The sequence below is a fragment of the Leuciscus leuciscus genome, assembly GCF_965113295.1.
Source record: "Leuciscus leuciscus genome assembly, chromosome: 17".
Lineage (NCBI taxonomy): Eukaryota > Metazoa > Chordata > Actinopteri > Cypriniformes > Leuciscidae > Leuciscus > Leuciscus leuciscus.
Genome location: NC_138741.1, coordinates 2,856,979 through 2,873,374, shown reverse-complemented (window position 1 = coordinate 2,873,374; position 16,396 = coordinate 2,856,979). Strand labels below are relative to the sequence as shown.

At 35.1% G+C, this 16,396-nt stretch overlaps 1 protein-coding gene across 9 annotated transcripts in view; it reads left to right on the top strand.

The window, feature by feature from the left end:
• Positions 1 to 16,396, top strand: part of LOC309479578 (pleckstrin homology domain-containing family G member 3) — a 63,004-nt gene that overhangs the window by 39,781 nt on the left and 6,827 nt on the right. For all 9 annotated transcript variants that reach the window (XM_082143708.1, XM_082143707.1, XM_082143710.1 and 6 more), the window contains 11 exons: positions 3,710 to 3,810; positions 5,542 to 5,611; positions 5,688 to 5,734; positions 7,152 to 7,302; positions 9,582 to 9,713; positions 12,739 to 12,921; positions 13,689 to 13,781; positions 13,852 to 13,938; positions 14,809 to 14,842; positions 14,949 to 15,050; positions 15,457 to 15,489. In XM_082143708.1, coding sequence (XP_081999834.1) covers positions 3,710 to 3,810; positions 5,542 to 5,611; positions 5,688 to 5,734; positions 7,152 to 7,302; positions 9,582 to 9,713; positions 12,739 to 12,921; positions 13,689 to 13,781; positions 13,852 to 13,938; positions 14,809 to 14,842; positions 14,949 to 15,050; positions 15,457 to 15,489 — 1,033 coding nt within the window. The remainder of the gene's footprint in view (positions 1 to 3,709; positions 3,811 to 5,541; positions 5,612 to 5,687; positions 5,735 to 7,151; positions 7,303 to 9,581; positions 9,714 to 12,738; positions 12,922 to 13,688; positions 13,782 to 13,851; positions 13,939 to 14,808; positions 14,843 to 14,948; positions 15,051 to 15,456; positions 15,490 to 16,396) is intronic.

Below are 16,396 nucleotides of genomic sequence, written 5' to 3'. Positions count from 1 at the left end.
TTTACGTAGATATTTATTAGGGCTGGGTATTGACACAAATTTCACAATTCGATTCAATTTCGATTCCGATTCGATTCAATATTGATTATTTTGGATATCAGGGACAATACATTGCAAATTTTCTCAAGGAAAACAAATCTCTTAACTAATGCTGTAAACTATGGGAGTCAGTGGTAGCCTATAGGCTTCATTAGCCTACTATAATATTGAAGGTAAAAATTAACTGATTTGTATACAAACACTTAAAATACATTCTTATTTATTTTTATAATAAAGTTATATGAAATATATACATTTAAATTGTGGCTGTCATAAAAACCTGCCAGATTTATTCAAACATGCATTAAGAATTGAAGAACATTAAAAATCATCAATTAATTATGTAATATGGTGCATATATTTAGCAGAATGCTCCTCTCTAGAGTTAATTCTTCTAGCTGACTGACGAGTTTATGGTCACTGGATATGGTTTTTCTGAGGTAAATGTGACGTTACATGACATTGTTTACAAGCTGTTTTACTGACGTCTTTCCACGGTTAAAACACTGATTGAGCGACTCCATGTCACATGATACGGACTTCGATAAGTTGTACACTTTCAGAAGCTCATTCATGTTTATCTTCCGCTGTAATTGGTGTTATTAAGGCGGAAGAGAAGATCATGTGCTTCTCTAGAGCTGAGACAGAGTGATCTCACGCCACAGCGACAAAACGGCATTTATGTTTTTGAATTTCGTAAGAAAATGGATGTAATTTGAAATCTGAGACTTTGTTTCATATCAATAGTAACAAAGCACAAAGATTATTGCGATATATTGGATGGGATGCGCTACAATGTTACAGTCATTCATCAGCTGAAAACAGGATGACTAATCGATTCTTGGGATTTAAGTATCGATATCGGTTCGTAAAAATGAGAATCGATTAAAATCGAGAAATCTATATTTTTTTACCCAGCCCTAATATTTACAGCGGGTGTATTCGCACGGGGTCAGGATCACCTGAGGTCATTTTTCCGGACCTTTTTTACTGAAGGTAGAAGTCACTGTAATCTTTACTGACACTGTCCGTGATGATCACTGAGATGCACATTCGGACGGGACTTTACTGTCTTTTTCTTGTTGTTAGTTATTGTGGATTATAATGTGGATTGTTGAGCACTCTTGAACTACGTGTGCAGCTGTGAAGGGCTTTCTAAAATAAACGCATGGGTTTGGCATTGGTCAATGTAAACTACAGGAAAATGCCCAAATATGGTGATTCACACCCTCCTGGTTTGAGTCTGTTTGGCTGAAACTGGACAGATCGTTGGTCATTGCAAACGCTGCTAATGGACACACACACTCGCAAAGAGTGTCTGGTTTTCCCAGGCCACACCCTGACTATTACTTCGCATCGATTGTCTTTCACATCGCCGATGTTCTGTCACGTTACCTGCGTGTTCTGTTGAAGCTGATGTACATGTGATGCTGTTGTATAATGGAGGCTCTCATGCAGAAGATCTGCTCATTATGTTTGCTCTCGGGGTGAAGGATGTGGAACTCCTCCCTGAGCCTCAGCGCTCTGAACCACAGCCAGACCTGCAGTCCAGCCATCTCCTAATATGAGCATTAGTGTGTGAGAGTGTGTGTGTGTGTGTGTGTGTGTGTGTGTGAGTGGTGATGGCTCAGTGTTTCAGACCTGTGTGTGTGTGTGTGTGTGTGTGTGTGTGAGATGATGGCTCAGTGTTTCAGACGTGTGTGTGTGTGTGTGTGATGGCTCAGTGTTTCAGACGTGTGTGTGTGTGTCTATGATGTGTCCTGCTTGATTCGGCATATTTGGAGCAGTAAATGGTTTACATGCATTTGTCATTTTTACAGAAAGCTTTCAAAAATATGCTTAGATTCGAAATAATTATAAAATAATAAAAGTGCCCCAATATTTTTTTTTTTCGGATATGACCTTTCATGTTGTGTGTAGTAGGGCTGTTAGTGAATGTCAAAGATAAATTGAGTTTTTGTCTCCTAAAAGAAAGAAGCGATTCTGAACTGACACGAGTCGTCACTTCTTGCTGAACCTGCGTAGGTTTGTTGCTAATTAGCATAATGCCAGCCTCTGGTCTTGATTGGCTGAACAGTGTCTCTTAGCCCCGCCCTCAAACACTGTAGTGTATCTGAGACTGGAAGGAAGAGTTTGGTTCGTGTTGTTCATGTCGAGAAGACGCTGTTTTCTGAGATTGATACGGTAAAACCCTAGCCTGGAAATCCAGACCTAAATCTAAAAGATTAATGGTCTGGTGTCGATCAATGAAACTCGGCCAGCTCGAGGGGCGGCACCAAGCATGCATTTGAAAATCTCACAGCACGCAATTGGATAACACTACGACCAATCACAACAATAAACCCCATACGCTTAGCTAACAGCGGAGCTAACTGGTAGATTAGACTCTTCCGGTCGGCAAAACAGCAAAAACGTCCTTCTTGCAAAGGAAGGATTCGAGCGGCGTCTTCTGTTCCTCTTTTAGATAAAAAGCCAAGTCTAACTCGTTCATTGTAGCGGCCAAAGCCGTTTCAAACCACTGCTATTTATCCATAGCCATCTTGCAATGTTTACTAATGACTTCGACGTCACAGCGCTGTCGTTATCTCGCCTCTGGCCCGCCTATATCAGATAACCCGATGTGATTGGTGCAGCTCAGATCGAGGGGCATATTTAATGAGCATCATTACTCGACGCCAGAGTAACTCGCTGAGCAAATTCAACTTGTGCTCTCGCGAGAACTCTGGTTTACCAGGGTAGTAAAACCCACACCATCGTTACTGTTTGTATCACTGTGATCAAGAGCTGAGATTCAGATATGATAATGAGCGTTTGGTTTCTGACCAATCAGAGCAGAGCAGCTCTGAGAGAGGCGGAGCTTAGAGAGACTGAATCCTTGATGGAAGCGTTTCAGACACTGAGAGAAAAGAGCTGATGCTGTAGTGGAGATTATGAGGACAGTAAAGTGTTTTTGATCTTGGATGCATGTGAACCTGTTGTAGGAGAAACTAGGCTCCTAAGAAAATTAGGAACCTTTAAAATAGCATTATAAGGAACTTCTATTTTTATTATTATTATTATGACAATTTTCATGCCGTTCTCATTATTATAAAAAAAATAAAAAAAATAAAAAAAATCATTTTTGTAATGTGAAAATTATATCAATGCATTAAATCAATGCATTGCAATTATTGTTTGTGTTTGTTGTCACTAGTGTTGAGCACAACTTTAGTTTTGGAATATCAGTCAGCTTGTTAACCTCATAAAGAAGTACTGTGGCATTACCATGGACCAGCGACGTCTCAGTTAGGAGTACCATGATACTGAATAAATACTCATATGCTCAAATAACATTCATATACTATGATATTTGCATTGTAGTCAATGATACATCAAAAAATAACACCATGCTACCATTTGTATGCAAAACCAAGAAACAAAATAGATATCCTTATTCTGATGAAATGCTTTGATTAGTCTTGCATGACTATTGTGTATGTGCTTTAGAAGACCAGCTCATTTGCAAGTAAAAGTGTTTTCAAATGCGTTTAGTGAGCATGTTTCCTGCAGGTCTCTAGCGCCATCTGCTGAGCCCTTGAGAGATCACAGCACCAATCCAGATGGAGAACAGTTTGTCATTGGTTGAGTCTGAAATAATATTTATGCTCCTTTTTTTTTTTCCAATTTGCAGGATTATCTTGTGCACATCATAGACACCAGGAACCTTCCCATCAAACCAGAGCAAGTGTGTTCGCTGTTTGGGAATATTGAACACATTTATGAGTTCAACAGGTAAGATTCAACCATGATGATGATGATTCACCTTTAATGAAGTACAGCAGTGTCACGTCAGTATTGGGTCCTAAAAAAAGGAAATTAAACCTTTCCTAATGCATGTAATGTAATTTAGAGTTGATAACTAAACCATACTTGCAAAAGCATGTTCAGACACAATCAGTGGAGTTGTTATTATTATTATTATTATTAATACGCATGATCTTGTGTCGGATCTGTACTTTAGGTCTTTAATGTGTTCAAATGTCCAGTTTGGGTTTTTTAAAATGTTAGGAAGCTGTTTCTGTTTACTTCTATTTGCTAAAACATAATATTACTGAGGATCCTGGAAATGTACAATATATTGGTAAAAAAAAAAATGTTTTAATATAATTATTATTATATTTATCCTAATATAATTATTTATTTTATTATTTAATTGTTTGTAATTATATTTAATATATAATGCATATTTTTGTAATGATTTTATTTATAAATGATTATTTATTCTATTTATTTATTTATAAATTATTATTTATTTTATAATATTTAATTTATATCAGCATTGACCAAAAGTTAAAAAAATTCTGAACTTTTTTATTTAAATACAGTAAATAGATTGATTAAAATGTTTAATATAATTGCTATTATAAATATTATTTTACTTATTTTATTACAGTTATTTGTTTTATTATTACTACATTTCATTTATTCAATTATTTAAATTATTTAAAAAAGTGTATTATAATATTTAATATATTACACACATTTTATGATTTATTAATAATTGTATTTATTTTTTAAATTATAATCTTTTTTTTATAGGCATAGAACTGTTTTTGTTTATTTAAAACAAAATTTGCATTTAAGTACAGTAAATACTAGTAAAAAATAATGTTTTAATATAACTGTTATTATAATTATTGTTGTATTTATTTTAATACGATTGTGTGTGTATATATAATTATGTATATAAAATGTGTATCAGCATAGACCAAAAGTTCTTTTTTTTTTTTTTTTTTTTTTCATTGGTATTTAAATACAGCAAATACTTATAATGTTTGAGTATTTGTTCACTTTATTTAGTCATTTTGTTCGTCAACTCAGTTTAAATAGTTTTATATTTAATAGTCTAAATCTGTAGTTTAAACCATCAGCCATCACATGTTTTGCTCACCTTTTTGAAAATGATTAATACAAATGAACTTTGATTTAAACAGCTTCTGTTCTGTAAATTACTTCACATGCATCAAACATGTAGAATACACACTCATCCCAGAGTGAATCAGATGATCATGTTTGACAGCCGCGGGTCTTTAGTGCCTCACGACACCAGAAACTGAAGCGAACCGTTGATCTGGGCAAGTGTGTTACGTGTGTGTGTGTGTGTGTGTGTGTGTGTGTGACTCCACCGTGTGAGATTTCCAGACGTCCTCTCCGTGTGAACCTGCAGATGTGCTGGTTATCAGCACTCATAACCAAATGCAGGATTCATTTACATCTTGCTTGATCATTTAAAAATGAGTTCATCACAAGCTAAGCCTCAACATTTATTGTTCACACTTTACAATAAGGTCGTTGCAAGTTCATGTAAATGAATGTTATTAAATGCAACCCTTATTGTAAAGTGTTACACATTTACAGTCAAACATTGTCAACCTTAGAATCTGTTGTTTTCATGATTGTCAGGTTATTATGGTCCATAAGTCACCATGATAAAATGCTAAAGTTTTATGTTTTCTTCTGTAGTGAGTTATTACAGTCATTAGACATGTGTGCCAGCGATCCTGTGGCCATCGCCCGCTGCTTTGTGGACAAGGTACTCAATACTAAATATAACTAAATATTCAGATTCCTTTACAACACTGATTAAACTTCTCGCATTTGATTTGCAGAGCAACTATTTTGAGATCTACACTCAGTACTGTACGAACTACCCGAAGTAAGTGAAGCGCAGTGTGTGTCTGCCTCCGGTGTGTGTCGGCGCTGATGCATGTGACAGATTATTCCTCTGAGTCAATGACGTCCTTCATAACCCACATCAGACAGACAGTTTGAGTGACATGAGCCTGCTGGGATGCAGAACGTGTCCCGTTTGGTTTGGCTTGTTTGTTTTAGGATGTTAACACACTCATTTCAGACTCCTATGACTGTTTAGATGTAATATCTCATGCACTTGTTGTATTTAACCCTTGACATGACATCTGGTGCATCTTTAAAAGTTAGAGTGTGATGTTGCATGCAAACCACCAGGGGTGATGACCTTTGACACATAACTATACTATCAAAACTGTAATAGTATCTCAGTGACACTAAAATAACACTGCTGGTTGCATCATAAAAATTAAAAAGCTTCTTTTATAACAGGGATTCTCCACAATTTTTTTGTCAGCTGGCCTAAAATTTTTTTTTTTTTTTTGAGATTTTAAGTTAACATTTCAATAATTTAATACATTTGCATATTCAAAGTTCTCTGATGTTGCAGGTAAACACAATTAGGGAGTGTTTAACTTTTATTTATTGTTAAAAATTTGATCATTTAATTTAGAGATGCACCGATATGAACATTTTGGCCGAAACCGATAATTCTAATTATATTTGATTGCCGATAACCGATATATTGGCCGATTAATAGAAATCCAAGTTTTTATATAATTTTTGAGAGCCTGATTACAAAAACAAAAGTCTCACCATTAAAATCCACGTCCCAAACACACAATTATGATGTTCTCATTATAATTCTATGTAGCCGATATTATAGACTTGTGCTGCACATGTTGCACTGAACTGTATTTTCCTTTTTGAAGCGATTTCAATCATATTTCAAGCAGTTACATTTTTTTAATAAAAATAATCCATTATTTATTGGCTTTAATATATAGGCCAAATTTTCTTATAACGATAAAATGAAAAATATCAGCTGATACCGATTTAGTGGCCGATATATCGTGCAACCCTAATTTAATTATTAGCTTTTTATCAACTCATGAACCCAGTTTTTACAGATATTTTACACTATTTTTACACTGATTATTAATTATGCAAAATAGTCATTTAATTAATGTTGTATTTAACCATTTAGTGCTTGACATCCACTGCAGCTTTAAAAGTCATGTGATGTAACATGTAAAGCACCAAGGGGTGATGACTTTTGACACATATCCACAATTAATTTATGTCATTGTATGTTTATGTATTAACATAGATTCAACATTCCACTGATAAAAGTGGTGATGCACCAAGTGCCTCTAGCAAACAAGCAAAATAGTAATTCATGCATCGGAGGCTAATTTTCAACATGATTTTTGATGCATGAAGCAAGTAATCAGTCTCTAAACTGTCCGTGTCTCTGTCTGTAGTTCAGTGGCGGTGTTGACCGACTGTCTGAGGAATAAAACTCTGGCCAAGTTCTTCAGGGATCGACAGGCGTCGCTCAAGCGCTCTCTTCCGTTGGGTTCTTACCTGCTCAAACCGGTTCAGAGGATCCTGAAATATCACCTGTTGCTTCAGGTACTGCTAATATACACAGAGCATGTGAGCATGTAAGATATAATGCTGCTGCATACATAGACATGCATACATAGACACACATTAATCCTGTAGCAGATCTAGGCAGGTGGAGCTGGGGAGGTGGAGGGGTTCAGAGGAACTCTTATAGACCTTATGTAGCTCCGCCCCTTTTCAGCGCTGAGCTTGTTGTCTTTTGTCTTTCGGTCTGTATTTTCACAGCGATTTTGCGTATTTATGAATGAGCGGCTCGTTTTAAAATCTTCCCGGTTTACTGACATTTGTTAAGACATCCGCTTTAAACATTACAGTCCTCATGATAACTTTCGTTAACTTAAATCCACTTCAAAAGCTAATTACTTCTGGACAGCGATGCCATAGAGATATACAGAGCGACCGCAAAAACGGAAGTTCAAAGACAATACTCTAAAGATGACGGCGCCCTTGTTTCTCTGGCGCATAAGTCCTATAGCACTGCAAGACTACATTACAGCAAAACAATGAACCAGTGTGTTCTTCTGTCATTTTTGACCAAAACATTTTACGTTTCGTTTTTTTTCTTTTTTTTTTTTTCTTTTTTTTTTACTTCACTGGAATGGTACGAAACTTGGTAAAGGTTTTGGCACTTGCTGTGTTGAACACACACACAAAAAAAATCATGGACATGATTCGAAAAGGTTAAATGGTCCTGTATAAAATAGTCACACTCGTCCTCTGCACGGTTAAAAATGAGCACATTGGAAATTAATGGGAGACGAATTTCCTCTAGTGGAAGCGTTTGGTACTGCAGCCAAACACAATCTCACTGAAAGCTCTTTTTTTTTTGAGATATCAAGCTCAAATTTTGAACACAATTTGTTTAGATTTATGGCTTTGATTTTCTTGTTGTTTTTAGAGTAAAACGTGATTTTGAAAATATATATTTCATATAAAAATTGAAAATTTGTATTTTTGTGCATTTTTCATAACATTTCACTTCAATAATAATCTGCCAAGTGTCGTCTTTGAAAAGAGATTAAACTTAAGTTTGTTGCTCTAAAGCATTTAAGATTTACGAAAAAAAAAAATACAGCTTAAATATTATTTAGTATTAAAAAAATCCCCTAAAAATACAAAATATTAAATAAAAAACATTATCAAATTAAAACATAGTACATTCATTTCATTGACAAAAATAAAAATAAAATTTGACGTTTTTGACCGACACGCAAAAGCGCACCAGAGGGTTAAATGTTGAGCAAGCATTGGCCAATCAGCTTGTGCCATGCTGTAATGATGTGATTGCTAATTAGTAAAGGACCAATCAGCCTGTGCCATCTAGAGTTTCATGACTGAACTATATATTTAGTGTTGCTGACATCACTGTCTTTCACTCTCCTCCCAGAACAGCATAAATTGCCATTTATAATGCATTATAATGTCGTGGGAATATTCAGTAGGAAATGATGTTGGGTGAGGCTTTATTTTATACATCAGAATTTGATTAAACAATGAATTTCCGACTTTCTGTTTGTGATTATTAGTTAATATAATTTCCCTGCCTGCATGGTCCTATTTACCAGGGTTATTATAGTTCACTAAAACTAAAACCATGAACTATGTTTGTTTCTTAAACTAAACATTAACAGATAGAAAATTTAGTTATTTTATTTCAGCTAGTTTCCAAGGCAACATTTCATTTAGTTTAACTTAATTACAATATAGCTAAAGCAAAACTGAAATAAAAATGAACAAAAACAGACATGTTTAAACAAAAATAAAAATTTAATTAAATTTAAATGAAAACAGAAAATATAAAAAATTTATTCAAAACATTGATGAAAAATAACACTTAGTTGCACCATAAGAAAGCTTTGAGATTTTCATTAAAGATTTAAAGTTAATATTTCAATCATTTAAAAACACATTTGCATGTTCACCGTTCTCTGACGTCGGTTAATGGTCACGTGACATGCAGATAAAGAAATTAAATATTTCCATTTCTTTTTATTGTTTTTATTTTAAAACTAGTTATGCATCTGAATTTTCCATTTTCATTATTTAATTAATTTCTAACTTTTCATCAACTCGCAAACCCAACTTTGGGACACACAGATTTACACTGATTAATTATGCAAATTAGCGAATTTGGTTGCATGTTCAAATTACTTCAGTTGCAATATCTTGGTTATTTGTCCTCTCGTCTTCAGGGTTTACAGCAGTCGTCCTGTGATCTGTGTGTTCACAGATGTTTCAGTGAGAGTGTCTCTCTTCTTTCTGACTGTGTTTCTGCTCTTCTAAAGGAAATTGCCAAACACTTTGGGCGTGAGGAGGAAGGGTATGATGTGGTGATCGAGGCCATAGACACCATGACGGGAGTCGCCTGGTACATCAACGACATGAAGAGGAAACACGAGCATGCAGTGAGACTTCAGGTTTGGACCATTTCAACAAAAATGTTTCCATTTACATTTACTGAAATAAAATAAAATGTAAAAAAGTATTTTATTTCAGGTAGTTGCCAATGCACAATTTCTAAAATAACTAAAACTGAAATAAAAATTAATAAAAACTTGCAGGTAAACAAATAAAACATGTCATCTTTTTTTTTGTAAATGTTTTATTTTGATAATTTGAATTGGCAAAAATACACAACAAAATTACAAAAACTTTACCTAAAATTAAAATGAAAACAGAAAGTATAAAAACTAATTCAGAATATTAATAACAACTATTGTAGCATCTCAGTGATACTAAAATAACACGACCTGTCCAGTGTTGACAAAGGGTTTTTAATGCAGGACATGATTAGTATTAATTAGTCACAGTATTAATCCAGTATTAATGGAGTAAGAGAGTAATTTTGTTGCTTGAATATACATGATCTTGATTATTATATATCCTCATGTCGCATTAACGGACGGAATATGACTATATTCGATTTACAATGTTAATGAGTGTCATGCGAACAGATTATCATACTTTGATTAATTCTAAAATGAAGTCATGACTCATGATGTGGAGGATGTGTTCATTAATGGATCTGGGTCAGCACACGTTGTTGTTATGAACCCGTACGGGTGGTTAAAGATCACTGATTACTGCACAAACTGAGCCAAGAACTGACACTATTGTGCCTTTGATCAACGTGTGTGTAGAGCTTAAATACTCAACCTCAGGTCACTCAACACACACTGATTCTGTTACAAGTTCATGGTGATGATGCATGAAAGTCATGGAAAAATATTCAGCTGCACCCCATTGGGTAGCATTATTAGCATTAGAATTAGCGTAGCATAATTAGTAGAATTAGTAGAACTAATAGAATTAGTGTAGCATAATTAGCATTAGTAGCATTAGAATAATTAAATTATTCTATTCTACTTAAAGAGGCTACATGCGATTTTCTGAAATTTAAACTCACGACTGACACCTGTGGCCAAAAAACAGAACTGCTCTTCCTTTCTGCTCGCTCTCGTACGTGCACACTTCACAAGTCATCCGCTGCAAAGAAGTCAACATTATGTTTACAGAGGTAAGAACAGTCAAATACATATATTGTTTGAGAAACTAAGTTTGTTCGCTGACTAGCGGTGGTGGCAGAGTGATCTGAAACGTTTAACATGAACGCGCTTGACGTCACATCCGCAGACAGCGCGGGAAAAATCCGACCCGACAGAAAACAGGAAAAATAGGATACAGGCTTATAGGTGCACCCACTGTGAGCGGACAAGGTGTCAGTATGCTCATCAGGAGATGTTTGAGTCATAAATGGTCAAATAAAAAGGCTATTGTTACATTTATTTTGGGGAAAAAGTTGCATGTAGCCTCTTTAACTCTACTGCTCTACTTAACTCTACTCTACTTTATTCTATTCTATTCTTATTCTATTCTTACTTTATTATATTCTACTTTACTCTGTTATACTCTGCTCTATTTTTTCTATTCTGCTTTATTTTATTCTATTATACTCTATTCTAACTCTACCCTTCTTTATTCTATTCTACTCTGCTCTATTTTTCTATTCTACTCTACCCTACTTTGTTTTATTATTCTCTACTCTACTCTATTATACTCTACTCTATTCTATTGTACTCTACTCTATTATTCTCTACTTTATTCTACTCTATTCTGTTCTACTTTATTCATTTCTGCTCTACTGTTCAACTCTACTCTATTATACTCTACTCTATTCTGTTCAATTTTATTCTAATCTATTCTACTCTGTTCTACTCTCTTCTGTTCTGCTCTATTCTACTGTATTCTGTTCTACTGTATTCTGTTCTACTCTATTCTGTTCTACTCTCTTCTGTTCTGCTCTATTCTACTGTATTCTGTTCTACTGTATTCTGTTCTACTTTATTCTGTTCTACTCTATTCTGTTCTACTTTATTCTTCTCTATTCTGTTCTACTTTATTCTGTTCTACTTTATTCTGTTCTACTCTATTCTGTTCTACTTTATTCTTCTCTATTCTGTTCTACTTTATTCTGTTCTACTTTATTCTTCTCTATTCTGTTCTTCTTTATTCTGTTCTACTCTATTCTGTTCTTCTCTAATCTGTTCTACTTTATTCTGTTCTACTTTATTCTTCTCTATTCTGTTCTACTTTATTCTGTTCTACTTTATTCTTCTCTATTCTGTTCTACTTTATTCTGTTCTTCTTTATTCTGTTCTACTCTATTCTGTTCTTCTCTAATCTGTTCTACTTTATTCTTCTCTACTCTGTTCTACTTTATTCTGTTCTACTTTATTCTGTTCTACTCTATTCTGTTCTACTTTATTCTTCTCTATTCTGTTCTACTCTATTCTGTTCTACTTTATTCTTCTCTATTCTGTTCTACTCTATTCTGTTCTACTTTATTCTGTTCTACTCTATTCTGTTCTACTTTAATCTTCTCTATTCTGTTCTACTCTATTCTGTTCTACTCTATTCTGTTCTACTTTATTCTTCTCTGTTCTGTTCTACTCTATTCTGTTCTACTCTATTCTGTTCTACTTTATTCTGTTCTACTTTATTCTGTTCTACTCTATTCTGTTCTACTTTATTCTTCTCTATTCTGTTCTACTCTATTCTGTTCTACTCTATTCTGTTCTACTTTATTCTTCTCTACTCTGTTCTACTTTATTCTTCTCTACTCTGTTCTACTTTATTCTGTTCTACTTTACTCTATTCTGTTCTACTCTATTCTGTTCTGTTCTACTCTATTCTGTTCTACTTTATTCTTCTCTATTCTGTTCTACTTTATTCTGTTCTACTCTATTCTGTTCTACTCTATTCTTCTCTATTCTGTTCTACTCTATTCTGTACTACTTTATTCTGTTCTACTTTATTCTTCTCTACTCTATTCTGTTCTACTCTATTCTGTTCTACTTTATTAGTTTCTACTCCATTCTGTTCAACTCTACTGTACTCTGTTCAACTCTTCTCTTATACTCTACTCTTGTGTTCTGCGTGCAGGAGGTCCAGTCTCTGCTCCTCAACTGGAAGGGTCCTGATCTGACCACTTACGGAGAGCTGGTTCTGGAAGGAACGTTCCCCGTCCACCGGGCCAAGAACGAGAGAACCCTCTTCCTGTTTGATAAGATGCTGCTCATCACCAGGAAAAGAGGAGAACATTACGTCTTCAAGACTAATATCTCGGTATATCATCATATTATCCATGTTATTTTGACCAACGATTATCAAACTTTTTTTTTCTGTCTGAAACCCCTAGACCTAAAATGTTTACTTAAATATTTCATATTTTTTAGTAGTGTAAGTGTCTTGTTTAGATTTGATTTGTTTTTATTTTTAAATTATTGATTTTAAGTTTACATTTGTATAATATTTTTCATTTTTAGTGTTTTATTTTTAAATGATTTGTTTTCATTTTACATTTTTATTCTTTTATTCATTTTTAGTAAGTTTTTAATTTTTTTATTATCGATTTCTTGTTTTTACATTTGAATTCATTTTGAAAGCATTTTTTTTATTTACTTTTTTGTTGTTCTTTTCATTTATAATTTAATTCATAATTAGCTTTTCAACACCTCACAAACCCACTGCAGCCTGATTTACACCATCATCTCCTTTCCTTCTCACATATTGTTTCCTCATCTGGACTATTATTGGTTCTATATTGTTTAAAAAAATAAAATAAATAACATCAGATTGGTTGAGCTTTGAACAGAGCTATTGGAAAATAGCAGATTGAATTCTGTATTAATGTACAACATTTGACCTATTTAATGAAATAATACATTTTAGTAATTCTTCTTATGCAAATGATCAGTATCTTTTATCATATTGCTGCTGCTGTTTTATGCATGACTTTTATCTGTCTAATTAATCACACACCATGTCGTTAGCTGATCAACAGGTTATTGTAACTGGTAAGAAGCTGGTAACCTTGTTCTGCTTGTGTTCAGTGTTCCACACTAATGCTGATAGAAAGTGCCAAAGATTCGCTTCGGTTCAGCGTGATGCATTACAAGCACCCGAAGCAGCCGCACACAGTTCAGGTGTGTATGAGCTCACAAACCACGCAAGCGCTTTGTTGTGTTTGGTTTAATCATGATGTCATTTTCACAGGCCAGAACCGTGGAAGAGAAGAAACTCTGGGCTCATCACATAAAGAGACTCATTCTGGAGAACCATCACGCGGTTATCCCGCAAAAAGTATGTCACATGGAACAGATCCATGACTGTTTAAAGGGGTCCCATAATGCCCTTTTCACAAGATGTTGTGTGTGTGTGTGTGTGTGTGTGTGTGTGTGTGTGTGTGTGTGTGTGTGTGTGTGTGTGTGTGTGTGTGTGTGTGTGTGTGTGTGTGTGTGTGTGTGTGTGTGTGTGTGTGTGTGTGTGTGTGTGTGTGTGTGTGTGTGTGTGTGTGTGTGTGTGTGTGTGTGTGTGTGTGTGTGTGTGTGTGTGTGTGTGTGTGTGTTTTTAAGTTTTAGCTCAAAATAATATTTATATAGCATGTTAAATTTTTTTTACATTTGTGTGTGTCCCTTTAAATGCAAATGAGCTGCTGCTCCCGGCACAGGGGGCGAAGCTTCAAGAGCTTGTGTGTTTCAGTTTAGAAATTTCAAAAACTTTTATGTTCAAACCGGAGTCAGACAAAGATGGAGAGACTCAAGAAGAAGTGACAACATGTAGAATAAAATAAGACGTTTCTGAAGGGTTAGTTGATGAGTTTATGTATCTTATGTGTAGTTATCTTCTAGACATTGATTAGCATATTCTGTCTTGATAATCTATAAATCGAGTTCCCGGGGGCGGGGTTTATGTAAATTCTAGGGTTTGTGATGTCACTAACCCGGGAGGAATGTGTTGTAGTCCTTAAAAACTATTTCTTTAAAAGCAAATATCTCCCTTTGCTTTGAACTTTGAGCGCTGTAACTTTGCAGATGTTGTTTATGCTCAAACAGCAACATTACACACTAACTAAAGTTAGAAAAGTGAAATCATGATTCATAATCAACCACCCCTTTAGCTGAATCGGCTATATTGTATTAAACACTGACTTTGCTTTGCGATTACTTTCAGGCCAAAGACGCCATCCTGGACATGGACTCGACATGTGAGCTGATTTTCAACATTTAATGCACAGAAACTCTTCTGGAATGACTAACGTTAATATTGTTCTCGATCTGTTTTGTTTTTACCCCGTTCTCTCTTCTTCTCAGGTCCGGTAAAGTACCGTTACAGCCCCGACCGGCTGAAGAAAGCGACATCCTTCCAGACTGACGATTTCTCTGGAGTTTCTCTGAAGGAACGGAGACGTTCTGGTGAGTGAAGCTAATTCTTCGCTCGTATGAGTGAAAGTTCAAATGCAGAACTGAATTTCCACTATATAATTGTTTAAAGTCGGCATTAAAGGGAAGTCGGCGATCATATTTCTTCTTTATTGTGTCGTATATCTGAGAGAAACGCTCCTGGAGCAAGAACAAATGTGGGCGGGGCTTAATTGTGTCTGTGGGGAATTGATTGGATGATTGTGATTTGCTATTGGCTGATCTCATGTGAGTGACAGGTTGCCCTACCCACATCATCAGAGCTGCAAGAGGAAGTCATTCTGATTCAAGATTACAACCGATAAATCATTTATAATAAACTGCAATATTGCATTAAAAAAATAAGAATGGTCAGTGTTGATTTCATGGTGACTTATTTTGTCCTGTTTATCTTTGACAGAACCGGGAAAACGAAGTGTACGAAGCACTAAAGGTGATCGTTTATTTATTTATTTTTTGTTGTCATTGTGATGCACAAAAGTTTGAGACCTCAAAACTGGGGCTTGTTTCGAATGAACAGTGTGAATCACAAAAAAACCATGATTTTTAGATAAAAGATTTCATGAATTCATCACCAATTTGCACAAATGTGAAATAGTGATCAACTGCCATGAGATTATGTTGGTTCATAACAATTTAACTTGAATATGGCATAAAACATTTGCAAATAACCAATCAGATCAACGTGTGATCGTCAACCAGTGGATCTCTGAGCTGAGTGAGTGAGTGGAGGCGGGGCTCATTTGCATATTCATAGAACAGCGCATACTAAATGAGGCAAGGGTGTCGAGTTACAATCAAGATATTTTAAGGCGTGAAAAAAAAAATGTTTCAAGGGAAAAATAAAAAAAATCATTTTGGTGATTTAAAGAAGAGTTTTAAGGGATAAAATTGACTACAGGGGGACTTTAACAAAATGTTTTCATCATCTTGCTGTTTTTGCAAATATATGCACTTTGATGAAAACAAAATATATATGCAAATAAAATAAGATTTTTTCTTTCTTCTCCCACTATGCATGCTGGTTTTTTTTAAGTGACTGACTGATTAAAAAAGCGCTGCTATACAAAAGATCAGAGATCCGGTTGGTAAACAAAGAAAGTTTCTAATCATATCCCTGTCATCTGGGACTCACGGCAGGTGCGTCGTGTTTGTTTCCGCTCATGTGGGAGACACGTGTCCCGTATGCACTGAGGTCCCTCTGCCCGCTTTAGCATCAAAGACACACAAGACTCGAGTCGTCCTCCTGCGTCGGATCAAAGGCCACATCCCCGGTCCTCCACCCGCACACATAATGATGTTAATTATGAAGCCCATCAGCCCGAGGCTTTGTCATGCGC